This window comes from Geosmithia morbida (assembly GCF_012550715.1).
Source record: "Geosmithia morbida isolate 1262 chromosome Unknown scaffold_23, whole genome shotgun sequence".
NCBI lineage: Eukaryota > Fungi > Ascomycota > Sordariomycetes > Hypocreales > Bionectriaceae > Geosmithia > Geosmithia morbida.
In genome coordinates, this window is record NW_023336210.1 from 46,534 (window position 1) to 73,431 (window position 26,898).

The 26,898-nt window shown below is 49.7% G+C and overlaps 10 protein-coding genes across 10 annotated transcripts; 6 read left to right on the forward strand and 4 right to left on the reverse strand.

Moving 5' to 3' along the window:
• Positions 1–648: 648 nt before the first annotated feature.
• On the forward strand, positions 649–4,562 carry GMORB2_4730 (antiviral helicase SKI2; the record flags this gene model as incomplete). The annotated part of the gene is made up of 2 exons (XM_035466704.1): positions 649–3,801; positions 3,882–4,562. The coding sequence occupies 2 exons, from the start codon at positions 649–651 to the stop codon at positions 4,560–4,562; spliced, it is 3,834 nt and encodes a 1,277-aa protein (XP_035318117.1).
• Positions 4,563–4,920: 358 nt separating this feature from the next.
• Positions 4,921–5,614, reverse strand: GMORB2_4731 (charged multivesicular body protein 1; the record flags this gene model as incomplete). Its single annotated transcript, XM_035466705.1, has 2 exons — positions 4,921–5,199; positions 5,270–5,614. The coding sequence occupies 2 exons, from the start codon at positions 5,612–5,614 to the stop codon at positions 4,921–4,923; spliced, it is 624 nt and encodes a 207-aa protein (XP_035318118.1).
• A 3,137-nt stretch (positions 5,615–8,751) lies between these two features.
• Positions 8,752–9,908, forward strand: GMORB2_4732 (uncharacterized protein; the record flags this gene model as incomplete). The annotated part of the gene is made up of 2 exons (XM_035466706.1): positions 8,752–9,386; positions 9,455–9,908. The coding sequence occupies 2 exons, from the start codon at positions 8,752–8,754 to the stop codon at positions 9,906–9,908; spliced, it is 1,089 nt and encodes a 362-aa protein (XP_035318119.1).
• An 831-nt stretch (positions 9,909–10,739) lies between these two features.
• GMORB2_4733 (replication fork protection complex subunit Csm3/Swi3) lies at positions 10,740–11,627 on the reverse strand (the record flags this gene model as incomplete). Its single annotated transcript, XM_035466707.1, has 1 exon — positions 10,740–11,627. The coding sequence occupies one exon, from the start codon at positions 11,625–11,627 to the stop codon at positions 10,740–10,742; it is 888 nt and encodes a 295-aa protein (XP_035318120.1).
• A 1,481-nt stretch (positions 11,628–13,108) lies between these two features.
• On the forward strand, positions 13,109–13,332 carry GMORB2_4734 (uncharacterized protein; the record flags this gene model as incomplete). The annotated part of the gene is made up of 2 exons (XM_035466708.1): positions 13,109–13,183; positions 13,273–13,332. The coding sequence occupies 2 exons, from the start codon at positions 13,109–13,111 to the stop codon at positions 13,330–13,332; spliced, it is 135 nt and encodes a 44-aa protein (XP_035318121.1).
• Positions 13,333–13,423: 91 nt separating this feature from the next.
• GMORB2_4735 (NADH-ubiquinone oxidoreductase 21 kDa subunit) lies at positions 13,424–13,977 on the forward strand (the record flags this gene model as incomplete). The annotated part of the gene is made up of 2 exons (XM_035466709.1): positions 13,424–13,598; positions 13,700–13,977. The coding sequence occupies 2 exons, from the start codon at positions 13,424–13,426 to the stop codon at positions 13,975–13,977; spliced, it is 453 nt and encodes a 150-aa protein (XP_035318122.1).
• Positions 13,978–16,956: 2,979 nt separating this feature from the next.
• Positions 16,957–17,267, forward strand: GMORB2_4736 (uncharacterized protein; the record flags this gene model as incomplete). Its single annotated transcript, XM_035466710.1, has 2 exons — positions 16,957–16,998; positions 17,058–17,267. The coding sequence occupies 2 exons, from the start codon at positions 16,957–16,959 to the stop codon at positions 17,265–17,267; spliced, it is 252 nt and encodes an 83-aa protein (XP_035318123.1).
• A 1,387-nt stretch (positions 17,268–18,654) lies between these two features.
• Positions 18,655–19,085, forward strand: GMORB2_4737 (enoyl-CoA hydratase; the record flags this gene model as incomplete). The annotated part of the gene is given in 4 exon segments (XM_035466711.1): positions 18,655–18,669; positions 18,715–18,912; positions 18,956–19,053; positions 19,058–19,085. Coding segments are annotated over 4 exon segments (339 nt in total).
• A 1,864-nt stretch (positions 19,086–20,949) lies between these two features.
• On the reverse strand, positions 20,950–22,933 carry GMORB2_4738 (solute carrier family 20 (sodium-dependent phosphate transporter); the record flags this gene model as incomplete). Its single annotated transcript, XM_035466712.1, has 3 exons — positions 20,950–21,227; positions 21,288–22,760; positions 22,846–22,933. Coding segments are annotated over 3 exons (1,839 nt in total), but the record flags the coding sequence as incomplete, so codon positions are not given.
• Positions 22,934–25,044: 2,111 nt separating this feature from the next.
• On the reverse strand, positions 25,045–26,898 carry GMORB2_4739 (siderophore iron transporter MirB; the record flags this gene model as incomplete). Its single annotated transcript, XM_035466713.1, has 2 exons — positions 25,045–26,629; positions 26,681–26,898. The coding sequence occupies 2 exons, from the start codon at positions 26,896–26,898 to the stop codon at positions 25,045–25,047; spliced, it is 1,803 nt and encodes a 600-aa protein (XP_035318126.1).

The following is a 26,898-nucleotide window of genomic DNA, read 5'->3' on the forward strand; positions in this document are numbered from 1 at the left end:
ACACGATGTATGCTGGCCCCTCCCTCTTGGAGCTTTGACGCATGGATGGTATGGAATATTGGCCCCCCTGTCACTTGAAAGCGGCATCCAAAGTCTCATTTGTTCTTTTTTTTCGATGGACGAAGATAGGATTGGACCTGTATTTGTATTGCGCCTTGTGTACACATTTTTTTACAAAACCACAACCCTAGGCGCAAGTCACTTAATGTTTACTATACGCTTTGTGAAATTATGTTAGTATCCGTCTTGTGCGTTTTGCTTCTGCTTATTCTGCCTTGGCTATATTTCTTTCTGTTCGAAACCGGTCGTATTATTTACTACCAATCAATAGCGTGCATTAAATAGAAGCGAAGAAAAGTTGAAGCGTGTAAATAAGAATGTAGAAGGCATTCGGTATATCAATGACAGCGCTATGGATTCGGGATCTATGGAACTTCTCTATTGACCGTGTGAGTTTAAACGCTGACAGTTTTAGCTCTTTAATGCTTTATTTTTGTGACGTGGAGTAACAACTAACCGTCTTTTTTGTTTGCCCACACGTCACGGGCTCGTTCCCAAATACTGGTGGGGCAACACTACACTCTCACTTCATCATCTACAGCCTCACTGCCATAATTTTACCCTTGATAGATGGCAGAATCAGAAAACATGGCCAGTATAGATTCTCTCCTCTTGGAGGAATCTGTTCCCGGGTATGTCCCAAAAGCTATTCATAAAGCTTCACAGGACCCAGATCAACTCAGGAAGGACCTAGAGCTATTGTTCCTCAATCCATCGGTCAAGTTCTCGTCAGAGTGGCTCAACCGCCTGCAGCAACGCTGGGACTCCGAAGCCGACTACTCGTCAATTTTCAACGTCGCTCCTACACAGAGCCGCACTGCCACCCTCTTTCAGCGTCATGGTCTCGAGGGTCGCGTCACAGGCTACAAAAATGTCACGATCCCCGCAGCAAACTCCACGGCCAAGAATTCGACCAGCCTACTGAGAAAACCTGGAGGCCGGGCAGACTTTGTGAGGGGTGCTGCAGGATTTTTCCCGTTTTCCCCGGGTGGTTTGGAGAGTGTCAAAGCCACGGCAGCTCTAGAGGATAAAATTCATGGTGATGGCCCTGTTGGCTACGAAGGCGATGGCTCTAGCAAGAGCAAACTTGACAAAGTGATCCAGCTAGGCCCCCAGGGGAAACTCTTGGAGATCGCTCCTGGTTTGATGAGGGGAATCAAATTCACTCCCAAAAAGTCTGGCCCAGGCCAGAACGACGCCCATGCTGTGCGCCAAGTCCTCGAAGAGGACCCCGTGGGCCTAGATGATGATTTTGCAGACCGGAGAAGGAGCGACGAGTCACCAACAGATATTTTGGCCTATGAGGCAGGTGCAGATGAAAGTGAGGGTGACGATATCGACGGCATCCTCCCTATCGAGTTTCCCTCGCTCGAACCCCATGGCATACTCGCCGCTTCCAGTGCGAGGAAGGTGGGTCGGGAATGGGCGCACATGGTTGACATTAAGCATGACATGACGAATTTCCGCGAACTTGTCCCAGGCATGGCCAGAGAATGGCCTTTCGAACTCGACACATTCCAGAAAGAAGCCGTTTACCATCTCGAATGCGGCGACTCGGTGTTTGTCGCTGCTCATACTTCGGCTGGAAAGACTGTCGTTGCCGAGTATGCCATTGCCCTGGCAGCAAGACACATGACAAAAGCCATTTACACATCTCCCATCAAGGCGCTCAGCAACCAAAAGTTCCGCGACTTCCGCCAAATCTTTGACGAAGTTGGCATCCTGACGGGTGATGTCCAGATCAACCCCGAGGCAAGCTGCCTCATTATGACGACTGAGATTCTACGTAGCATGCTCTACAGGGGTGCCGACTTAATTCGTGATGTTGAGTTTGTCATCTTTGACGAGGTCCACTACGTCAACGACTTTGAGCGAGGCGTTGTCTGGGAAGAAGTCATTATCATGCTGCCGGAGCACGTATCCCTGATCCTACTCTCCGCCACCGTGCCCAACACGCACGAATTCGCCTCATGGGTTGGACGAACGAAGCAAAAAGACATATATGTCATCTCCACCCCTAAGCGACCCGTCCCACTTGAGCACTATCTTTGGGCCGGCAAGGACGTGTACAAGATTGTCGATTCAGAGAAGAATTTCATTGAGAAGGGGTGGAAGGATGCCCACCAAGCATACCAAGGAAAGGGTAAGGACAGACCAGCTCAGTCAACGGTCGCCACACGAGGTGGGAACCCCGGCGGTAACCAGAAAGGCAACCCTCAGAGGGGAGGCCAGAGGGGTGGAAGTCGTGGAGGTCAGCAGAGGGGAGGAAACCAACAGCGTGGAAGAGGAGGGCCTCCTCGTGCCAGCCACGCGCCTGGCCACATGGGACGCTCTGGTCGCACCGGAGGATTTACGTCGGCTAACCAGGACAAGAACCTGTGGGTTCATCTGGTCCAGTACCTCAAGAAGAAGACTCTCCTCCCCGCCTGTATCTTTGTCTTCTCAAAGAAGCGTTGCGAGGAAAATGCCGATGCTCTGAGTAACCAGGATTTCTGTACGGCTTCTGAAAAAAGCCACATCCACATGGTTATCGAGAGGTCCATTGCGCGTCTCAAGCCTGAGGATAGACAGCTTCCCCAGATCATCAGATTACGAGAGCTCCTGGGCCGAGGCATTGCTGTCCACCATGGCGGATTGCTTCCGATCGTCAAGGAGATTGTCGAGATGCTCTTTGCCCAGACGCTCGTCAAAGTGCTGTTTGCAACCGAAACGTTTGCTATGGGTCTGAACCTGCCCACACGTACTGTCGTCTTCTCTGGCTACCGGAAGCACGACGGACACTCTTTCCGAAACCTTCTCCCTGGCGAGTACACGCAGATGGCTGGGCGAGCCGGTCGTCGTGGTCTCGATACTGTTGGGTCTGTCATCATTGTACCCCCTGGAGGCGACGAAGCACCGCCCGCCGCAGATCTTCGCAACATGATCCTAGGCGAGCCATCTAAGCTCCGCTCGCAGTTCCGCCTGACGTACAACATGATTCTCAACCTCCTGCGGGTAGAAGCGTTGAAGATTGAGGAGATGATTAAACGCAGCTTCTCGGAACACGCAACGCAACAACTCCTTCCAGAGCATGAAAAGGATGTCAAGCTGGCCCAGGCTGACCTTGCCAAGGTCAAGAAAGACTCATGCCCCACATGCGACGAACACATGGTTGAGTGCCACCAGGCGTCCGAGGACTTCAAGCAGGCTACTCTTGAGCTGTACAAGGGACTTCTCAACATACCTGTTGGGCGCCGTATGTTTTCGCAGAACCGACTGGTCGTCTTCAATTGGGAGGGAGTTCGTACTGCCGGCATATTGCTGGCGGATGGCATGAGCATGAAGTCGTCGGCCGACCAGCCGGCGTTGCACATATGCGCCATCAAGCCTCTTAGGGAGAGACGAGATGCGAGTGACCAGCTCCCATTCATCCCGGAATTCAGAAAATATTTCCATAAATTACCCCAGGGAAAGCGACGTGTGCACATCAAGACACTACATGTGCCTCTGAGCGATGTCGAATGTCTGACACACTGGGTTACCAAGGACATTATTCCCGAGATCTTCCAAGGCGGCGAAGTTCTGCAGAAGGCAGACAAGCGACTTCAGGAGATCTGCTCTACCTGGGACAATCGGTGGGATGAGATGGACTTTTCAAAGGTCAAGAGCTTTCAGCTGCAGGAGCTCATGGAGAAACGGGTTAACCTAGCCAAGGTGGTATCCGAGTCGCCAGTGACAAAATGCCCCAACTTCCTTAAGCACGTGAGTTCCCATACGTTTCCCTCCTTTCATGCAAGCCAGGATATAGAAACGTAGTGCATTGGCTGACATTTACTTTCTAGTTTGCCATGTGTCATGACGAGTGGCTCATCAAGGAGCACATTTCGCAGCTGAAGCAGTCTCTGTCGGATCAGAACCTTCAGCTCCTACCAGACTATGAACAGAGAGTCCAGGTGCTCACGGAGCTTGGATTTATTGACGATGCCACGCGTATCCAGCTCAAGGGCAAGGTGGCATGTGAAATCCACTCTGGTGACGAACTCGTGCTTACCGAGCTAATTCTGGATAATGCACTGGCCGAGTTTGAGCCGGCTGAAATTGCGGCTCTACTATCGGCCTTTGTATTCCAAGAGAAGACAACGGTTGAGCCTGTGTTGACGGGCAACCTGGAGCGCGGTAAGGAGACAATTATCCGGATATCCGAGAAAGTCAACGACGTTCAGACACGACTCCAAGTGATCCAACCGACCGACGACAGCAACGACTTTGTATCCAGGCCACGCTTCGGCATCATGGAGGTCGTATATGAGTGGGCCAGGGGCATGAGCTTCAAGAACATTACGGCGCTTACCGACGTACTCGAGGGAACCATTGTGCGCACTATCACGCGACTCGACGAGACGTGTCGCGAGGTCAAGAACGCAGCGCGCATTGTCGGTGATCCAGACTTGTATCAGAAGATGCAGACGGCCCAGGAGATGATCAAGAGGGATATTACGGCTGTAGCAAGCTTGTACATGTAAGGGAGCCAGAAATTCGGGTGGATTTCCCGGGCGGGAACGCCTGGGAAACATGAAAGTTTTGGTCAAGTCTATATGTCTTGATTTAAATAGCGATGCCTGCATTGCAATAATATTTACATAAAGAAAAGCGTGGAAATAGGGTTTAGTGTCATGAATGAAGAAATAGAGAAAGGAAAGGGCGAATGGATAACCATGAGTTATTTAAAAGAAAGACGTGATCCCAACCGAAAATCCCAGCGCAAGTCGCTCAACGCCAACCATGTTTGTTGTTCCCAATGTGATTGAAAAACGAAAGACCCAGACAATGAAACAAGGAAATCAACCCTGAAAATTGCAGTATTCAGCCATGAGATTAAAATTAAGCCCTCAGGGCACGCAGTCTCTGTTGGAGCTTATCCTCCTCCTCGGCCGAGGGCTCAGCAGCAGCCGAGGCAGGTTCAGCGTTGGCGGGTGTGGCCTGATTGAGTTCCTTGCTGAGCTCAATGCCAGCATCATCAGCGAGTTTTCCGAGAAGCTCATGGACGGCATCCTCGGGGACCTGGGCGGACGTGGACTGAGTCATGGCGTCTTGGTAGATGTTGTTGGATATGGCGTATTCCTCGTTTTGCTGTCTGAATTGTTCAAGGGTGAGGAGGGTCTACCCGATACCAGTCAGCAGTGTGTAACAACAGAAGGGGAACATGCACATAGGCGGAGATGCGAGCTACTTTTTCAGGGTTGGCGTTCTTCTGGGCAGCATTCATGACACGCGACGACTGCCCCATCATCTGGGTCATGCGGTTCATGGCATTATTAGCCTGGATCTGCGACGAGTTGAGCTCGGCCATGTCGGCAATCTGATCCATCTGCTGGGCGAGGGCCTGTTTCGATAGGAGAATCTTGGCCTTTTGGTAAGCCTTTTGTGTCTCGCCCTTCTTGAGGAGCTCTTGGATCTGCTTCTTCAACAAAGGGTCCTGCTTGGCGGCCTTTTGGGCTTCTCGCCGGGCTTGCTTGGCCTGGAAACGAGCCTGGAACTCGACGTTCATGTCGCGGGCCGCTTGACGGTTCGACATGATAAGCAGTATTCGTGTTTATTTTTGTCGGATCAGGTCAGACAGTGTGTGTGTGTTTGTGGCTGTTGTCAAATGACTTAGGTGCCTAAAGGTTGATGGCGATGCAATCGTGGAAAGAGAAGAGGGGCACGTTTGTGATGTAACCAGACTCTACGCCACCTTTTACATTTTACGCGAGCCACATATTGTATGTGGCGCAGTTACCCTATGTCGACACTTGTGTGCTTCCTACTAGCGACAACGCACAATGACCCGTAGACGTGAATACAATAGTCTCTGCCTATTGGTACTTTATGGGTTGATGGATATGTGTCTTTGTACTTGATTGATTGAAAGGAAAGGAAATCTATCTATGAAATTGTGATATGGAAGCAGCCTCTGACGGCTTAGTCATACACAATCTTGAGTGCCATACTGGATCACAGTCGAGGGCCTATATGCTTCCGAAGAGACCATGAAGCCTATATCATTGTATCTATATTTTTTGGACTACAGTTACAGTAACCCATATGGCAAAAGTGTAGACAGCAGAGATAATCACATGTCAAGGATCAATCGAGAAAAAAAGGTATTTGATCCTAGGCTCCTTTCCTCAGCTGGTGGAACAGCCATTAATATATATTTATGCTTCGGAAACACGCGTCTATTGACGCAGGAGACTGACGATACGAATGTTGATGTTTATATAGTGGTTGGCAGCTAATGTTTTAGGAATATGGTGTTGGAGGGCAAGATGCACAGCTAGGGAGCAGCGTCCCACTACCTAACATCAGAGACAGTAATACGTGCACTAGGTTGAGAATCTCACACCTACATAGTAGTACACCGTAGCTCTCGCAAGAGCGTACGAATATTACGGTGTAGGGGGTTAACAAGATGCAGCTCCGTAAATGTAATACTATTAGCAAGAAGTCTACAACAGAGGTGCAAGGGTATTGCTACATATATAATTACTATGGTGCGCACTGTATTGTGTATCTGTACACGCATCTGTGGGTTGTGGCTAAGGGTGTAATACTCCGTAGTGTGCATGATGTTATTTTTGGGAGCGATAAGGTCTTTTTTGTCTCTTTCGTTTCTACTGTATCCTACGGCGTACTCGTACCCTGAAGGCGCTGAGAATGCCGACAAGTACGGTCGGACCTTGAACTGTATGGGTTGCATCTGTGTCCTATCAACTGCTGAAAGAGGAAAGCCAAAGAAGCCAAGGAGTTATTAGTTGCCTCAACCAGTCGCCTGTATGTCTCGTGTTTGTTGTCGCCCCCCCTTTGTCTAAGGGTTTATCAGCTAATAATACTAGTCTAGCCATTCCTTATCCTGCATCCAATATATTATTACATCCGAGTGGCGTGCACAAGACCATTTACCCCGTAGGCTCCGAATATGAAAAAGCGGTCCGACGTACGAAGTTATTTACTTGCTGTCGGAGTATGGATATTAATGCTTTACTTCCTACTGCAATCATCATAGGTCTGCGCAGTATTATTACGAATGCTCCGTAGTAATATAGATGGAAATGAATGCCAGCTGATTTCCGGTGGAACATTCTGGCTGGCTGACTGACCAGCTACGAAAGGCTGGGTATGCTGGCCCCATACTCCGCGTACCTACAGGCTACACCGTATGTCACAGTGCTTGGTACGAATACGACGGGGATTCAGGACTGCCGTCGATCACAAGTCTACGGCGCATGAGTAGAGTCGATATTACTCCTCCCACTACTACTTAGACATGCTTCGCACTTGTACATGCAGTATTAAGTAACATCGTCGTCGTACTTACTGTAGTAGCGTCATTACTTTTGAGTGTTGGTGTAACACTGATGAATAATATTACTACTAGTAATACTTCGTACATATAAAAATAGTGATACTACGGGACAGGCGGAGCCATCCACTGCGTACTCGACGATGTGCGACGTAAGGGGCGAAAAAGGGGATGGGGCCCCGTTGCGTTTCAAGTCGGTAAACTGAACTCTGCCGCGCGTCGGCTAGTGGTGACCGTCTATGGTTGTGTCCAACACATCGTGATTGTGAGCGATTATGCTTTGTTGGCTACGGCGTGAAGATGGTGGGCAATTCTTTGTCGAGCACACGAGTAGGTGTTAGTATGTGAGCCTACACGTGGATATGCGAGCCTGTCATATTATGGCGATAATATTCGTAATACGAGCACGGCGTATGCGTAGTAGGTGGCGTTGACTTGGTCAGCCCGCAGTAGTTGTACGAGCACACACAATACCATATACTTCCTCTCGAGCCTGTATATAGTTCAGGGCCGCCGGTTCAGGGGCTGGAGCTTGGCTGGAGCTTCTGACTCGGGGGAGCCCTCTTTGTAGATCTTGCAGGTTGGGATGCAACCCACATCCGTAGTAGCCAGTGGGAGGAAAAGTTAGCTGACTCTCCTCAGTCCTGACTCCTGGACGGGCTCTCCTGAATGGGCTCCTTGGGATGGCGGATTCAGGGCTCACGCAGATAATGAAGGCAGTGCTCAGAAGTGATTGGCGATAGTCCACCGGGGCTACGATCTGTATGGATGCACACCAACGAAGCCATGTGGACCCAGGCTGTAATATGTACCAAATGTACGACGTGCTCTCTGGCGACCCGTTGACCGTGGATGGCCACAATGGCTTGGTGCGAAACCTTTGGGGATGCGTGGGTCAGGAGGGGCTGACACAAATCGGCGTCTGAGGCGCTGCTTTGTGCCTGTAGTTGTGCTGTCCTGTAATGCCTGAGGCAGGAACGCAAACGGCCACCCTGTCCTTGACATAAAGGGACGCCATAGCCACGGTAAGAACAACTGGCTTCAACTCACACTACTTACTTCTTGGTCACCAGCCAAAAACAATCAAGAGGATTCATTGACCCGCTCGCTCTTACTGGCTGCTTGGCCCTCTACTCATCTCTATCAGCTGACTCATTGCTAGTGAGTCACGGTTACTTCACCCAAGAACGAGCGAGCGGCGGTGGCCAGACTCTCAATGCCATTCATTACCTATCTATTATATCTTTCCATGTTTCTGAGGCCATCCTTCATTCTCCCCTCTTCTATTTGATACTGGCTGTTTCATAACACGCTTTCAACAACACTATCACCGTTGGTAACCGATACACAACGACCTCCACACCCACACCATGGTCGCAGAACAGTCCACTGCTATGCAGCCCTCACCGGCAGATAGTCTACTGTCTGCTCGCGAGGACTCATATACGTCTCTGTTCGATGACGGCCCAGAATCACCTACTGGCATCGCCATGACCCCGGCTTTTTCCGAGAATGGCAGCCTCTCTCGCCTGTCAGCTGTCCCCGAAGACATGACCGAGACGGAAGGCGGTGACAAGAAGACCAAGAAGCGCAAGTCGTGGGGTCAAGTTCTTCCCGAGCCCAAAACGAACCTTCCTCCGAGGAAGAGGGCCAAGACCGAAGACGAAAAGGAGCAGCGTCGGGTTGAGCGTGTCCTGCGAAATCGCCGTGCTGCCCAGTCCTCACGCGAGCGTAAGAGGCAAGAGGTTGAAGCGCTAGAGAGGCGCAATCAGGAACTCGAGCAACTTCTGGCCTCAGTCCGAGAGACCAACCTTGCACTCGTCCAGGAGCTCAGCAAACACCGCCACGACTCGGGTATCCCGGCCGGAGGTCCCTCGCCCCTAAAGCACACCCTCTCATCACAGCTCTTTGCCGAGAACGGCTCTGAGTGTGCTACACCGCCCACTGTCAACCCAGCCTCCCTCTCCCCCCCGGCTACCGACGCCGCCGAGGAACCTTCTGACAAGTCATCCCCCAAGCCTCCCCAGCAGCTGGCCGCGGCCGCTGACTCCGACTTGACACAACGTCCTGCAGTGATGTTGTGCGACCTGCCGTGTCAAATGTCAGAGTCGGCTCCCGCGACGGCGCTAACCCAGAAGCTGGCATGGATGACCTGTCTGGCGAGTCTCATTTCCACCTCGGTTTTTTCGGCATGCCAGAGGCCGCTATCACAGATAGCCATGTCCTTGAAAGCGGGCTTCTCTCTTCTCCCCAGTCCAGCGCTATTGGCGACGATTATCTGGCTGGTGACGCATCGGAACTATTTGCGAACCAAGACTTCGACATCAGCGACTGGCTCAGCGAGGAGCCTAACCACCACACTTCTGACCTCGTCACAGCCCACGACTCCGGCGCCGACTTTTTCGGCCTCGAGCTGGAAGCCATCGAACCTGCGAGTCAAGATCCTGCGGAAAATCCTGTCCAGCAGCCCGAACCTGGCGCGTCCACTATGGGATGCGACGTTCGTGGCATTGCGGTTGGTAACTGAGGGTCACGACGAGCAGTTCGGGGTCCAGTTCCGGTCGGTCGAGTCGTGCCACACCGATGAGCTGACGGAATGTCTTAGGTGTACTGGCCTACCGTCGAGGGAATCCCTCCTCGCGCTGCTTTGGACCATTCGTGTAGAGCGACAGCGGTTGGGCAATGGTGGCTCCATCCTTGGGCCTGCTCTGAGTGAACAGCCCAAGATACTGAGTTCCGAGACGGATCTCGTCAGCCAAGGGAGCATGTGGACCATGTCTGCAAGTTCTTGAAGAGGGCAAGAATAGGGCTTTTCCTGTTTGTTCGTTATGACAGTATGACAATTTTTGTGTGTTTAGCCTTTTTTCTTCTAGGTTTGGGCGGTGGGCATCGGGTTTTACAATGGGAAAAATGGCGCAATTGGTTAAGGGGATAAACATCGCAGCAGTTGACTGGTTTGAATCTGGGATTCAATCAAACCAAATGCGCCCCCTGTGCATGGATCAACGATGTAATCATATATAACTGCCCCTGGGGCATAAAATCACAACCAAACCTCTACCTCAAGGTAGAGGAACTATTACCATTACTTTACCATCTGCAATATTTTCTATTGCGCTTGCTCTTCATGTAGACGCAGAGGGCGTCCTAGCTCTCTGGATGACATGCTGACCGTTGTGCTATATAACTTGTAGTCTTGGACACCATTATTTCCCAATCACTATGCGATAAAGTCAAGTCTTGGGACATTTTCAATCGTCTAATACACCTCCATTATACAGATGGTCTATTCACCATGCAATACCATAAAACGTCATCGCTGCAGATACTATATCAAACACAAGCCCTTCGTACAAAATCACCACAGTCCATCCATTTCTTGCATGGCCGCCTCTTCCTCTGCAAAGTCTGGATCTCTTGCCCCCTCCGACTTTCCATTCCTATCGTGATTCTCCGCCTCAGCCACCAAGGCATCCATATCATCCTCAGGCTCATTTTGCTGTACAGCAATCTGATCTTGCCGTCCATTGCTTTGCGGCGCATCACGCTGCTCAGCCTCTGCCATGAGCCCATCTAGCTCATCGCTTCCCGGTACATCGACGTGAACAGGAGGACTCTTCTTTTGAGGTGTAGAACCGTATAGGTCGTCATCATCGGGATAGTCGTCTTGCTGGGGAGTCTGCTGGCACTGCTGCTCAGAAGGGGCAGTGAACGTGGAGGGCAGTTTAGGCTCTAGCGTTTCCGGTGCTGCCATTGCTACCTCGGCGTCTTTGTCCCCGCCAAGCGCCTTGTGCTTTCCCTCATCTATCCAGCTATGCCGTGCCGCCATGAGCTTCTTCTTATGCCCCGCCTTTTCCACCATAGCTAGGGCATCAAGAAACCGGGCCTTAGGAAACAAATCGTCCAGCCAGAGCTGGTAGAATGAGAGGAGTCGTGCCGCGTCGCCGAATTCGTGACCCTTGCCCTTGAGCTTCAGGCTAGTGGAGGCTTTGGATCGTAGCTTGGGAATTCCTCCCGGGCCTAAGAGTCGGTCCTCATCTAGTTTGATGTTGGGCACGCGGACGCGCTTCTGGACGGACACCTCCTTGTCGATACCTAGACCTGATTGAGGGCCATCTTTACGTTTCTTGCTGGCTTGGGGACTTGGAGTGAGGAATGGATCGTCCGACAGGTCGCCGGCGTCGTAGTTGTCTATGTCATCATGTCGTGGCTGGTTCGGCCGCTTGGAGCTTGCGGCTGAAGGCATGCTGTTAAAAAAAATCGTGGAAGAATAAACCTGTACAACTCAGCTGCAAAAGAAGATAGTTGTATAGGATCAAACAGTGAACGGTTTGCTGCACATACAGCGGTAATGTTCCCCAAAACGCGTCCAAGGTAAATTGGCGGGGTGGTGCGACGCGATGTGACTTGCACAAAGTACAGGGTACTTGCTCACTAGTAAATCGCGTGATGTACCAACCTATTGGAATAAGAAGCTGAGTCATCATCCGGAACAGGTTGTTCCGGCCCGGTCAGCAGTCCCCTAGTGATTAAAGGCTACCTTTACAGTCACAATTACCCCTACGTATGGTTATTATTAATAATCAATAGCATAATAACCCCGATTTCTATACCTATAAGTGTGATCTATTTACACGTGAAGGTCGCATAACGGGTCGTAAACCATATAAGCGTGTTAGTAGTGTGTTCTCACACACGCTACTAAGCGTGTTAATATCTAAATAGCTAAATCCCTTATTAGGACGGTTAATTCCCTAAAGTAAATAAACACACACACTCTAGCCACGAGATCCGACACCGTCCTTATCGAATCTAACAACTAAGTGTTACGACCCGTTATGCGGCCCTCACGTGTACTCTATATTTTTTCTTACTTATCACTCCTACATTCACTTACAACCACCCTAGATAGATTACGGTGATCCCCTACGTGGCTCACCGTGATCCCTTAGATAGATCACTACGATCTATACTAAAGCTCACTACAATCTAAAGGATCTAAATCTAGTATATAGTTAACCTTATTTCTATAGTATAGTCACTCTCTACCTAGCTATTAATAATATAGTTAACGCTTCTTTTAGAACCCTAGTTCCTTCTATAATTAGTACCTATAACTATAACTACCTTATTGCTTAGTACGACATCCTAACTATCTCGCCAATATAAAACGACATTATCTCTATCTACCCTATAGCTTAGAGTTAACCCTAACGTCACACTAAGGACATCTCTGCTTTTTCAGGTCACCTAGAAAGATAGAAAAAAGTATAACAATAATCTAATATATATAAGACTTCTCTTAGTAAGTATTCATTATTCTTTGGGGTTATAACTATTATTAGGTTAAAATATATACGGACTTTAGTAAGAACACACTGCTAATACGCTTATATACGTTAAAGGCAGGTAAGGTATTATATAGTATTAAGTTCTTATCTTATTATAATTATAGCGATAGACTTAATGGTTTTATAGTCGAGTCCCGCTTACCTAATCTAGGAGTAGTTTATCTATGACAGTAAAGGTAGCCTTTTATCGCTAGGGTACTGCCGATCGGGCCGGAACAACCTATTCCGGCGGATGACTCAGTTGCTTGTTCCAACAGTTCCCATGATCAGGTGACTTGATTACATCTTCCCCATAGTCAATTGGCTCTAAAGGCATCAACTGGATCCTCAACCCCATGGGAAACCAGAATCTGGGGATAACCGGACAATCGCAACAATGGCTGACAACGCGACCAAGCAGCAGCCCGCCACCTTTTCTGGGCCTTCCAAGGCCCTTCGGACTGACTACCCGGTGAGTGGAATTATAAATTGACTAGGCTCCTAACCAAGGAGCGAGACACAAGAGACAAGCAAGGACTAACCACCCTCGGTCGCATATAGCTCATTGACAACGACCCGTACGTCCGTCCTGCTTCCCTGTGCTTTCAGCAACGACCATAGAGCAATTGGCGTACCAATAGATTCTGATAACAAGGAGCTGACATGTACTTTTTGCGATAGGCATTTCAAGCGTGTTGTTGGATATGCCAGGATGTCCGACTACATCGTAGGGGGCCTCGCGGCTGCCTTTGCCCCGGTCGCCATGCTGACCCTCGAGAAGTTTGCTCCTTCACACGTCGGCAAGGGAGGATTCCCCAAGGTCCTTCGTCTAGCCGGTGCTATCGGTCTCACCGGTGGTTTCCTCATCTTCTACCAGCGCTCGAGCCGTATGTTATCATGACCCACTCTGTCCCCGCTTCCCCCGGATTGCTTTCTCAGACTAAACATGACTGACATGATGGGACCTCAACGACGACATCAACAATAGTGCGATTCTACGGCGCCACAGAAAACGCCCGCGAGGTTGAACTCGACATGAGGGAAATGGTGGACAAGGTCAAGAAGGGCGAGTCTCTGTACGGCGAGAGTCAGCTCACGCCCCACATGCAGGGCATCGCTGCCCGCCAGAGCAGGTACTCTGCCCTCTTCATGGGTGTGGTCCCCTGGTTCAACTTTGTCAACCACAACCAGCATGGCGTCGACACAGCCAAGTACTACCAGCAGGCTGAGAGGGAGCTCGAGGCCGAGGGAAAGGCCAAGGCGTGAGGAAGAGCAAGCGTATCATGGCTGTACATTACTCTCGGATTATGACGAGCGGCTGGAGAATTTCTACGCGTTTCGTTTTGACTGATCTAAGTGCCTTTTTTGTTATCAAGCCTCCCTATTCGTACCGAAGAGTACCACTATATCAAAAGTGGAAGTTTTTCTCTTGGGCTACCTACTGGTTTGTCTTCAGCTTTCCAAGGGAGCACAGCCTTTGCTTAATCTCGACCATTTCTCACGCAATATCTTGCCCGTGGGAAGCTTAGACATTCATAATCCGTTCCTGAGCTTTTGGTACCCACTGACCTGCCCATCAAACCATTGATGTATTGTGTCTAGCACGCTTAGTGGGTGCTCCTCGAGCTTGTTTGTCACATGCGGCTGCAGTGCCACCCAGGTAGGGGGAAGCTCTGTCAGCTGAGAATCGTCCCACAGAGCTTCCACACCTGCTTCAGCCACGTCGGGGTGGGAGTCAAGATACTACTTTAGCTCCTGAGGCGATACCTGGAAACCCTTGTACTTAACCAAGCTCTTTGTCTTCAAAAACATGGAGAGGCGACCCTTGGGGGGCGAACAGTACAGATGTCCCCTGTGTTATACCATCCAGGCTCAGGAACGGCCTTGCGTTCAGCCTCGTCGTTGAAGACATAACCCGATGTTGATATTCGGTACGCGGATCCAAAGTTCACGGGACCCTCCCAGTACATCCACTTTCTTCCTTGACCAATATCGCCTCGATTCCGGAGAGCAAACACCGTATACAACCGTTAGTTATCATCTCTCCTAGTCGTCGATACGCGACATAACCGGCCGCTTCTGTCATGTCATATGCTTGTATCATGGTCCAGGAGTACGTGACATGAGCATGCCTAGATCGTTATTCTTTAACGGCGCACCTCCAGCAATGAGAATGGCCACTTTGGAAAAATCATGATGCCCAGTAACTTATGACTTGGCAAGCTGAAGAACGATTGATGGCACACCCTGGAAGCTTATTGCCTGAACCAACCCCACAAGTTTGGCAAAGCCTTCGAGGTTATAAGGCATAGCGTGATGGTACATCCCCCGTGTATGGCGCAAGGAAGAGAGGCATCATCGTCATGGCGATGTGAGCCTACCGCGTGAAACTGACGGTGCAAGATGCAGAGTGGAACTGAGTCGCATCGTGCGCAGTTGCAATACGTTGGTCACAAAGTTATGATGAGTCAGGAGGAACCTTTCGGCTTGCCTGTTTTTCCGGATGACCCGGTGGATTATGGCGAGACGTTTGGTTGTGTCTAAATACAGAATGGCGAGGGGGGCCCGTGAAAGAAAGTCTGGGACGTGCAAGTGGCCGTTTGCTGGATGTCTAATCACTGCCAGGGCAACTGGTGACGGCCACTCCACAACCTCCCTCATCAACTGATGGTCTGTAACGTGGATGGCATCTTGTATTGGATAAGGCCTCACTATACGCTGCGAAGAAGCGTGGCCGACACATGGCTAGACCATGGCCTGATCCAATCGTTTTGAGGGCATGGTTGATGGGACAGACAACGCCTCCTGCCCAAAGAATATCTTGAACAGTTTCAAGAAACTCGACGTTGTTTGGAAGGATGAGTTCCCAATACTCATGATCGGGCTTGAGCTTTTATGCAAGGCCTTTTGCTGATAGGGTAAGGTTTATAAAAACCCTAAACCCAAGATGCATTTGTCGTGAGAGGCGCTTTGCTGGAGGCCTAGGCTGCTGGTGGGCCACAGCAAAATATCGTCTCGACTATACCATTCCGCGAGATCTATACACCTCAAGACCTGGACTCACTGTGACTGAGCTTATCACGACCTGTTCTGAAGGAACCCATCAGCTGCCTTGTGCAACGACGTAAGCGAGGGCCAATTTTCGCTCCAGGCGTCAGGGGTCTGAACCCAATGAATCATTAGCTGACCGGTTTACTGGGACGACAAAACGACGGTCTGCAACCCCGCAACATCTCCGCTTTCTCTGCCGTGGTGATATCTCCACCCCATGAATAAATTTCCCGCTCCTCCATCTTCTGATCAAGGCCTTGTGGCCGGCACAAGGCCGGTTTATGAATGGGTGGAGAGAGGTACATGGCGTGAGCGGCTACGCCATTTGAAGGCTCCAGCTAGCAGATCGACGTCAACGATCAGACTGTCAAATTTATGTGTATATTCTGTCCTATTGAAACAAATTAACATATTTGAAGAAAAAAAAGAGCCCCCGATTCACGTCGGAAATGCTTCAGGCGCTATTGGGGACGGCATTGACCAGAGCTACTGTCTCGCTATTGCTGGTGCAGTGGACGACATAACCGCTGACAACCTCGCCGAGTTCAACATTCCTGGCGAGTCAATGAGCTCCAGAACAACCTGGATCTTGGCTACAAGCTCGAGTTTCTCGATCAGTGTGCTTGGAACGAAGGGCTGGAGCCCGCACTGTCGCCGACTGCCATATCAAGATCGTTCACAATGGAGGCGCTCTGAGCCCTCATGGCTTTGCGCAAAAGACTGATCAAGTAAACCGCATTTTCTCCCGATAACTACTGTGTTGAAAAATGGTATGAAATTAATCATATTGGGTGTGAAGGGGGAGAGAAAGGTGGTTAAGGGCATACAACGGTAGCAAAGTTTTGACTTGATTTCATCTCAGAATCATTAGGGTCACGGATAGAAATCTACTATTGATTCAGTATACGATAGTACTAGTCCTCTCAGAGCCTACTGCCTTTCCACCTGGGCTCCCGTTTCTCAGATAAGGCCTTGAGCCCTTGGATTATTTTTTCTCCCTTCTATAGTTCTTCAACTTCCTTCTCCAGTGATTCAACAACTGCCCCCTCGATATCGGCGGTCGCCATCGCTGACCTCCCACCGTTGTCTCAGACTTGACCTAGTGCAGATGAAAGAATCAGGACTATTCCTTGAAATGGCCTCTGCAACACTGACTGCTTTCCCAAGCTGTCGTTAGGAACGACACGGTTGACAATGCCCCAACTTCGTGGTTCAGCGGCACTAACAGCGTCAACAGTAAGTGCAAACTCTGAAGCCCTCTCTGCAAACCAATGGTGCTGATAAGGCCGTGAGAGTGCGCCTCCAATAGCTGCAACTCCTCGACGTACTTCTGGGAGTCCAAAGGGGGCTTCCTCTGCGGCAAGAACAATGTCGCAGTCGAGCTCATTAACTGCTGCAATGACGGGCTTCTGCGGCATCGGTGGCTCAACGATATGAACTCAGTGCTTTCCCTATCTGTTTGCTCAGGTCGCCTTCCTCGATCATGCTCCCGCTCCACTCCTTAAGATCTGCGCCTGCCGAAAAGGCCCACCAAGGCCCACCAGTCCCCATGATGATGGCAACAGAAATATTAGACTCCAAATCAAGCCATTTCCATACAGAATCAAAGCATCTCCCACTGAGCAGCAGTCCATATGGCATTTAGGGCTGCGGTGTCAGGGCCATCAGGAAGGAAGAGGTCACTTAAGTAAACCGCCTTCTGGAACGAGGAAGGGGGTCAACGATCAGTACATCATCATCCCCCACCGTGCCTTTGTATCCGCTACTTTGCCACGACTACTCTGTCTAGACCTTGTCACTTACCTCACTGCTCTCCTCCCCCAAGCAGACCCGTTGCCTGACATGCGGTCGATTCATCCTTACAAGCAGGACACGTGGTGCTGAGAATGTTAACCTTAAAAAGGTCGACGTGTCCGGTGGCGGTGTTTCTGTAGGGAAATTGTTTGTTATTGGGGCTTCAAGAGTGGTTCGGATGGAAAGGAAAAAGCCGAGAGCTTTAGGCCTCAATGGCGCCTCTCATCGCGATTTTAAAAGATTTCTCAGCAGTCCCCAAGTAGACTGTGAACGATGCTGACCCGCGGCTATTTACCGACTCCGTGCCAAATTCAATGTATCAATTGTTGATGAAGAATAGTGGTACTTTATAATAGTAGGGCATTTAATTTACCAGCTGGTAACTGCACTCTTGCAAGGTATGTTGTGCATGCAGATACAGTGGGGTATAGTTTTTTGGGAGAATGTGGGGATATATGGGACATTGACAGGGTTTAGATAATATCCCATCAGGAGCTAACGATTCATTGTGGGATATGGGGACGGGAGTTCCACGGTCGTCAGATTTCAAGATGCATTAGACTGATGTTTGCCAGCTGTGTTAATGTTCTCGAGGTTCTTACTTTGTGTTCTGGTCACAGTGGTCTAGCCGAGGTCAATGTTTCAACAATAGCTTCAAGATGGAAATTGGTCATAATGTTATGTAATTATGACCTTCATGTTCTTTAGCCATGCGCATATAGAAGGATTTCAACCCCGCGAACCAAGAACCTCGTCCCATCGTGGACCGAGACACCATATCCTTACATTGAGACAATCTCATTGGCTTCCCCTGAAAGCACATCTTGCAGGTCACAATAGATCGCCCGAAATATTGCAATTGTCTTCCTGTAGAGGCGACAATTGGATTCGGGGCCCTATGGAAATGGTACCATGTAGAACCTCAGCTTCGTTGTGCTGTTTTTACTGGCGCCGAACCAAGGCCTACTACGCTGGCATATACTTAAAGCAGAAGGCTTGATATTGCTAATACGGGAGACATTGCACACGAGTATACCCAAGGTGGATTTAGCCGTATGACAAAACGGACCGAGAGAAAACCTATAATCATTGCCTGCAATGACCACGCACATGGTAACACAAAGACATGTACAGGACTTGAACTCGTACTGACATAAGCTTTCAGGTGGTGGCATGGAATCGGTTCTAAATGCCGATGTCATCTTTGACTCGCCTTATGCCACCTTCAGACTGACCGAGGTTCTATGTGGCGTCTCTTTAGCCGGAGCTCCGCCTCAAGCCATAGTTTTGTTTGGAAACTCCAAAAAATTGTTCTCATTCAATGCAAGGATACTCGCAACTAAGAAGGCAGTCCCAGTGGGGTTGGCCAAATAAATCGTGTCCCAGGAAAACCTTTTAGAGAACCTTGGGCTATGACGAAATTTCCAGCGTGAGCCCAAACAGTGTCATCATATCACGGTTGGCAGCATGGGAGGCTTGGGAAACTGCTATGAATAGGTAGGCTAACTATGCGCGACCAGGAGCTCTAGGCTGAGAACATGCAGTGAGGGTTTGACGTCATGTACACAAAAGAGGGAGCCTAAGTGACTCTTCTCACACCATAATTCAGGTCCCTCCGCGAATGATAAGTAGGAAAAAATATGAGTGAAGACGGGTGTATACATTACCTGGCCCTGGTGATGACAGTTCTTCCCAGAAGAATCCTATCATGTACCGGAGACACCTCTCTCATGCCTTCCGCGCTCTTACCACAATATGTGGCTTTGCATCAACAACGCGTTAAGACTATTCACGCTCACGTCTTTTCTGAATTTTGCATTAGGATTCCACGGATAACACGGATGATGGACTAACAAGACCACGTATGCATGAGCCCAGATGCATGAATGCGGGCTGGCTGATTACCCTTTGACAGGAAGTATGATCGAACGCATTGCATGGAATGAATCATTACCGCCTGTTTTTTTCTCCAATAAAGAAAAATGGTGACTTTAAACTGTACTTAATTTGGATTTCTCTTCACTGGTGGTCATTTCGCGGGGCTACGTGCGGTTGGGAGTTTGGGACCCTTTGAGCCTGGGGAAGCGGCAGATATATCCGGATTGGTGTTGTGTACTGGATACAACGATCTGTCGAACGTAGGTACTAGCTGCATACAAGGGTACTGATTTTGTAAGTGATTTGAGCAAGTGAGCATGTGGATGTGACAGAGCAGCATGTACTTTCTTATCATATATGGATCGTATTGCTTCTGAATAATAGGCTCTAAACTGGCGTATCAAGCCAGTAAGATAAAGAAGGAAACAGAAACCCGCGGTTGATATTTCCGTCGTTGACTCCATGTCTTGGAACACTCAGTGAGCAAGAAGAGGGGATTATTTTGATAAAACCCGCCTTGATAGCCATTACGGCCAGTCTGTCAGCAACCAAGAACAATGAGTTGAAAGTCAGCCGGGTTGAAGATATTGACGCCAACATTGTCGACGAGAAGAGCCAGACAAGATACGTTGGTGGCGACTCGGCCAATGCAGCCGTCCTCAGATACGATCTGACGTGTGGTACTGGCTCATATTCAGAAACTTTGCTATGGTGAGATTCGTAGCAACATTAGCAACATTGGCACCTTCAGATAAGAATACTGGCGTTGCGCCAACAATCCTTGGTCCCTTTTCTGTCGGGTTCATAGAGCCAACGTCGTTGGCCCTCGCCGCCTTTTTCTGTGATGCCTAGGATATTGGGTTGGCTTCGGCTTTATTGGCATCAATTCGAACGGCTGGTGGCTCTGCCACCACGGTCTACACGGCTATCTTGGCTAACCTCCTTACATCGACGATCTCGGCTGTCGTCGTCCCCGCTGTGGACGAAGTGGGACTGCAATCTTCCGAGGTTTCTGGGCTGCTCGCTGCCATAACTGCAGGTGATGTTTCAGAGAATTCAACGTCTGTACAGGAAGCTGTGAGTGGTGCATTGCCAAATGCATATTCGCACATGTTCAAAACAGTGTACTTAGAAATCTTTGGGCCAGGGAGTATCGCTATCATCAGCTGTCTCAAGTCAAAGGATGCAAGGCAACATCTCACATCAAAGGTAGAAAGGAAGATGGGGGGCGCCAAGTCACAGAAGGACAAATTAGAGCACAGGTACGATCTTGCTGCACGATGAATTTTACTTGTTCTGGTCATAAAGTGACACATATGTATACTTCCCGTAGAGAGCGCGGTAGGTAATCCGAATATGCAGACTCACGTTGATTAATTTTTTTTTCATCTGTCAATAGTATCAATGGTGTTTCCAATTTTCCCAATTTGCTACCCAAACTTACATATATACATATCTATGTCTTTTTCTATTCAATTTACATTCAAATAACAGCTTCTTTTCAGAGGCTTACCACTTTGGTGTGTTGAGAGCCAGACCCATGAGACCACCGCCAATAATGCCGGCAATGGGGATGGTCATGACCCAGGAGAAGAATAGAAGACCCACGCGCTGCCAGTTGACAGCCTTGAAAGTGCCGTTACACAGTCCCACACCGACAGTGGCGCCCGTGATACACATCGACGTAGAAACAGGCAGAGAGTACTGGGAAAAGATGAGAATAGTGATGGCTGCACCCATCTCCATGGAAGTGCCACGTGATGGGGAGTGGTAGGTAATCTTGTTACCCATGACTAGAACGGAGAATTATATTAGTATCTGGCCGAAGGTTATCTTGCGAAATATGAACTTACCTCTCATGATGTTGTACCCGTAGGTAATGAAGCCAATGCAAATGGTCAAGGCGACGGTAGCAATTTGCCAGAGCGGAACCTCCTCCTTAGAGGCAGCGGTCCTACCCGTAGACCAAGCCGCATACATACCGGCCCAGACACCAACAGCGTTTCCAACGTCATTAGCGCCATGCGCAAACGAAGCAGTGCAAGCAGTAATGACCTGGACGAAAGAGTAGAGAAATTCGACCTCGTTGGGATACTTGGGGGCGTGAAAGTAAACACGGTCCATACGGCGTCCTTCAGGGGTTCCGAGGACGCCAACCTGTGCTTTGTGAATGTCGTAGTTCAGTCCATAGGTAAAGGCAACGACAACCATAGCAGGGATCCGGTTAATGAAGATCTTAAGGTTGTGCAGTTCATAAATGCGACCGGCCCCCATTTGGTTCCTGTACAGGACACGCATAGCCCAGCCTAGGGGGCCGCGCTGCTGACGGAGCTCAGCGTGGTGCTTTTCCTCTGCTTTCTTGAGCGTGAGCTTGTATTGCTCGTTAATGCTCAAGCCGTTCTTCTCACCCGCCTCCACAGATCCGTCGGAAGGAAGGGAACGAGTCTGAGAATCGTCACCGGCGACCTTGTCGTTATCCAGAGGGGCGTCAGTCTTCTCAGAGACCTTCACACCATTGGCGCTGTCATTGTCCTCGCCACCGTGCTGGATGACATTGTAGTTTGGAACCACGGCGTGCTCAGCCTCCTCTGCGATAGGGCGGTTGAAGAGAAGGGGGCCGAGGAAAACATGGTAAGCCTTTAGTGACGCATCCTTCCTGATGACCTTTCCATGAACGTAAGGGACAAAGAAGATGGCTGCAAGGAAGAAAAGACCGAAGCCGACGCCGAGGGTCACACTGACAATATACCAGGCAGGCTTCTCGTCAAGTCCAAGCTTAGGAGATCCCTTGTAAACGATAGACAATGTACAGACGACGCCAGCAATAAGGAAGAAGAAGGGCGACGTCCAGACGGCCCAAGACACCGGGTTCTTTCGAACGTGGACGGTGTACTTGATGAGTGAAAATATGACGGCGCCGAAGACACCAGCAATGGCGGGAGCCATGCACAGGCCGGCGAAAATAGCACCAAGACCGGACCCTCCGCTCCATCCCCATTCGACGTTGCTAGCACCAACGGCAGCGACACCGACACCAGCAATAGAGGACACTAGCGAGTAGGTAGAAGAGACGTGGGCCGAGTGGCGGGTACACCACATCACCCAGAGGGAGGCACCGGCAGAAGCGCAAGCAAAGGCGAGAAGCTGCACTCCTGCATTATCCCCGAACGACTCACTCGGGATAATTCCGTTCTTTATCGTGCTGGCAGTACGTGCACCGACTGCCAGGGCACCAACCAGTTCGAAAACCAGGCAGAGGGCCATGGCTTGGCGGTACGTAACCGATCGAGAGGAGACACTGGTAGCCCAAGCGTTGGCGACATCGTCTGTGGTCGAGCAGCAAGTCAGCAACTGTCTGGACCTGCATCGAATGGACGATATGGAAGAGTATCGTAGGATTGAATCACATACTTGCACCGTTGTTGTAAGCCTCGAGAAGAGCAAACATAGTACCAAACGCGAACACGTAAGTGTACTGATCCATTCCTTCGGCGGCCATTTTGACAGTTGGCCCTGCGCAGAAGAGGGGAAAGGGATCAAAATGGAATAGATATCCCTGCAAAGAGATGTGAAGGAAAGGAAAGAAAAAAGTCTCTGGGTTGTGTGATGCTCAAAAGGCCTCTTGTAATCTGAATAGCATCCACACGAGTAGTGGGAGGAGGGCGCGACAGCAGTTTTATACACTTTGGTGTATGCAGGATCTTTCTTGGGGTCTCCAGAAAAGAAGTTTTCTCCTTCCTTTCTCTCTGAGGCCTCGTTACCAGTATCAAAACGCACTGAGAAGCAGCCCACGTGCGTGCATTGTCTCCTTGCCCATGGGCCATCGGTTGCACAGTCTGTTTTAAGCTTAAGTCGCTGTTTAAACGTCGAAAAATTAGACCAATAAGAAGCTGCGGATCATCCACGTGCGACAGTGAGCGCGGCAGATTGAATAAAGTCTGAACCTGCTAATCCGCACTAAGAATGCCGATTGGGCTGCCAAGACATTGGGATCTTCCAATATCCTATCATGCTGTTGGAACCACTGTTCAGTCCATATGAAACTTTGACTTCGCGTACATATTATTAGGCACGGAGTCGAATCCATCCTTCCAAAGGTTCTAACTAGGAGGTGGGAGTATTACTTCGTGCAAACGAGTCTTGTCTCAGACCCCGGACTCAGACCCCGATTACAACGTCCAATTATAGAGACACTTGCGACGTCAAACAAATAAAGATGTGATAGTACTGACTTATGGTATGATGTTCAAAAAAAAAAAAGAAAGAAAAAGAAAGGGAAATAAGGGGGGAAAATCCAGTCGTCCGGGGAGAAAATTCCTTCACCTTGGGAGGTTGAGAGCGGGGTGGTAGAGCTCCCTTTGTTTCCACTCATTAGAGAGGACTAGAGGCCATTGACATCCACATTCATCAGTTCACCAGCTGCTCTATTGTTCTTTTCCCTTCCTGCTTTAGAGCGCACGTATTTCTACCTCGTAGAATTTTCCGACTTGGCGGATCCATAGCATCCTACGGTAATACTTCAAAAGAACAGGGCTTGGGAAAGGACATGGTCTAGTCTAACAACTGAATCATGTGATATTACTTATTCCATCGTTTGCTATCATATCACCCCCCTAGCTATCTTTCGACCCCGCACAACACCTTTCGATCAAGACGATTTGATCTTCCTCGGAATAATTATTTATGAATAATTTGGCAGGCCTGATTCAACATATCGCTATGAGCGAAGCCATCCGTGTGTCCATACGCCGTGATCATGTTCCATACCCACTCTCCTCGCAGCTGTAGAGAAAACATGAACGGCTTTGGTGAGGTCACAAAACCTTTCGGGGTAGCCCGTGGCGTCTATGCCATAATTTTCACCAGTTGTGTCACAGCGCTCTTAACATCGAAGACTAGAGAATCTTTTGAGCTATTTGGATAAATAACTGGCTCTGAGCCATGTGCCGCCCTATCCAGATGTGTCTTCCGAACCCAAACCTGGTTCAGTGTTATAGGATAACATGAGATGGCCCTTTGCCCATCCCCCACGCATACACATTACCCCACTTTTCCTTTGTCTTCTGGTCTTAACGGCCTGCCCCCTTCTATGTGAGAACGGAAGGTTTCTGGTGAACCAGACACCAGCACCTTGACTGTAGCGAAAGCGCGGCGGGACCAACCAGGTCACGAGGTACTACTGAAGGAGGGCTTTTATCCCGGAGACTAAGGCTTTCTCCCCCTTGTATATCACTAGAGAAATTTCGTCCACCCCCTCAAAAGGGTCAACAGCGTATGATAACAATAATGATGATGATGATAATAACAATTAGATGTGGAATTGAATCAACTGTCGGAGAACCCGCGGAGATGGTTCCAGGACGAGCCCAGACGCACATGTATAGTGGTTTTTTAGACGGGTGTAATCCGTACGCTCGTTATATCCGCGCATTCAAAAGTAGGTGAAACTAAGTGCAGAGAATCATCCGGGAAATATAACAGAAAATTTATTGACAACATATGCTATGGGGAGACCGAAATGGTGTTTATTACCACCCACAAACTGAATAATGAATGGTATATCTCCCACTGGGCCTACGCACCGGATTTACCCAAGTCATAATCCAATAACTAGAAGACAGTTCCCTTTGTCTGCTTTCCCTTCTCCTCCTCAAGCTTGCGGATGTTAATGTTCTTCCATATGAAAATGGAAGCTAGGCAGAGAGGCATGAGGCACACGCCGGTAATAACCATGTACCTCATAACATGGGAGTAGGCGCCAACTATGGCCTCCCTCTCCGGTGAACCATCTGCAAATGACATCTGCAACACGATGTCCCCGAATATCGTGCGAGAGTCGGCCTTTGCCGCCTCTGGCAGGCGTTTTTTCAGCTCCTTGGGGAGCAGGTTGTTCCACAGTCCTCCAGCAATAGCCAGGCCGACAGCAGCGCCAACACCACCAAAAAGTCCAGCAAGGGCATTGGCAACAGCCAGCTGCTGGTGCGTAACGGGAGCCATGACAGCAATCTGGCTGCAGGTAGTGAAAATGCCGCTACCCAGGCCAACAATGACCTGAGTGCCGGCTATGACACTGCCGTCATACTTGGGGTGGCGCAAGGGAAGAATGAGTGCGGTACCCAGGAGCATGATGGGAACTCCAGCGTAGGCCGTCCACTTGAAGTTTCCAGTGTAGCTGATGAACCAAGCAACAAGTGGGGAAAGAATGGAAGCAGTCAGAGAGTAAGCGTTCAAGATGTAGCTGGCATCTTTGACGCCCTCCCTATGAACGACCTGAAGATAAGAGTAGAGGTAGGAGTTCCAGGTAAAGGTTGAAAGAAACATGATTCCGTAAAGTAGGCAGGAACCAATAATAGTTCCCTGCTTGAGGTATTTGAAGGGAAGAAACTGCACAGGAGCAAACTTGGCTTCCCAGAGGTAGAAAATGGGGAATAGGACAACTCCCAGGACCTCCATGGCAATGATGTAGGGGGTTGACCAATAGTCGGGTGCATAAGAAGCCAGACTGTAAGGAAGAAGAAGGCAGGAAAGGGCTCCTGTAATGAGGATAACTCCAAACAAATCCAGCTCTATCGCGTAATGGCTAATGGACTGTACCCAGGTCCTGCCGGACCGCTCCTTGTGGATAAGTCCCGCCTTGGAAGCTTGTCGGGACATGTACACCATGAGACCCATAGCCGGGATGCTGAAAGCGACGAGGATGATAGCAAAGGCGCCGAAAGCCCATCGGAAGTTGACATTTTCCAAGAATAGGTCGGCGATAGCGGGACCAGCAAAGGTGCTAGCAATGCGAGGTGTGCCGTTGAGAGTGAAGATGATCATGCGGTTTCTGAGAGAAGTCATATCCGATATCATGACTTCGATGACATAGGCCATGCCAATGTGGCCAGTCCAGTAGAGAACGTGGGCGCTAACGTACATTTCCACGCTTTCGCAGGTGGCCTTCATGATCATTCCAATGACACAGATAGTGAGCATGCCCACAAAGCCCTCAACACGGCCCCATATATCGATTATCTTGGCCAGAGCGAGAGGTGCGCATCCTCCGACGATGGTCGAGAGAATGCTACCAACGTTCAGAAGGCCGTGGCTGCCGAAAGACGAGGTGATGAAAGGGTTGAGAGAAGAATCGATGGCGTTCTGTAGGTAATCAAAAAAGGAAATGAGGTACAGACTAACACAGATCTTCTTGTAAGTACTGAGTTTCATTGTGTACCATGCAACAAGGTGTATCATAGGTAATACTTACAGAGCAAACATGCTCCAGAGAGTGTACTTGGACCAAACACTCGTGATTGCTCGTACGCCTTGGACTCCGTTCTGGTACCTTTCGGAAGGGTCATCAGAGGAGTAGCCGCTGACATCTTGAGAGCGAGGAGCAACCGTGCTCTTCTCCATGTCAGAAGTGCCTTGTCCCAGAGGGCCCTGGGCCTGCTCCGACGCTTCTTCGGGTCTGGAAACACCCAT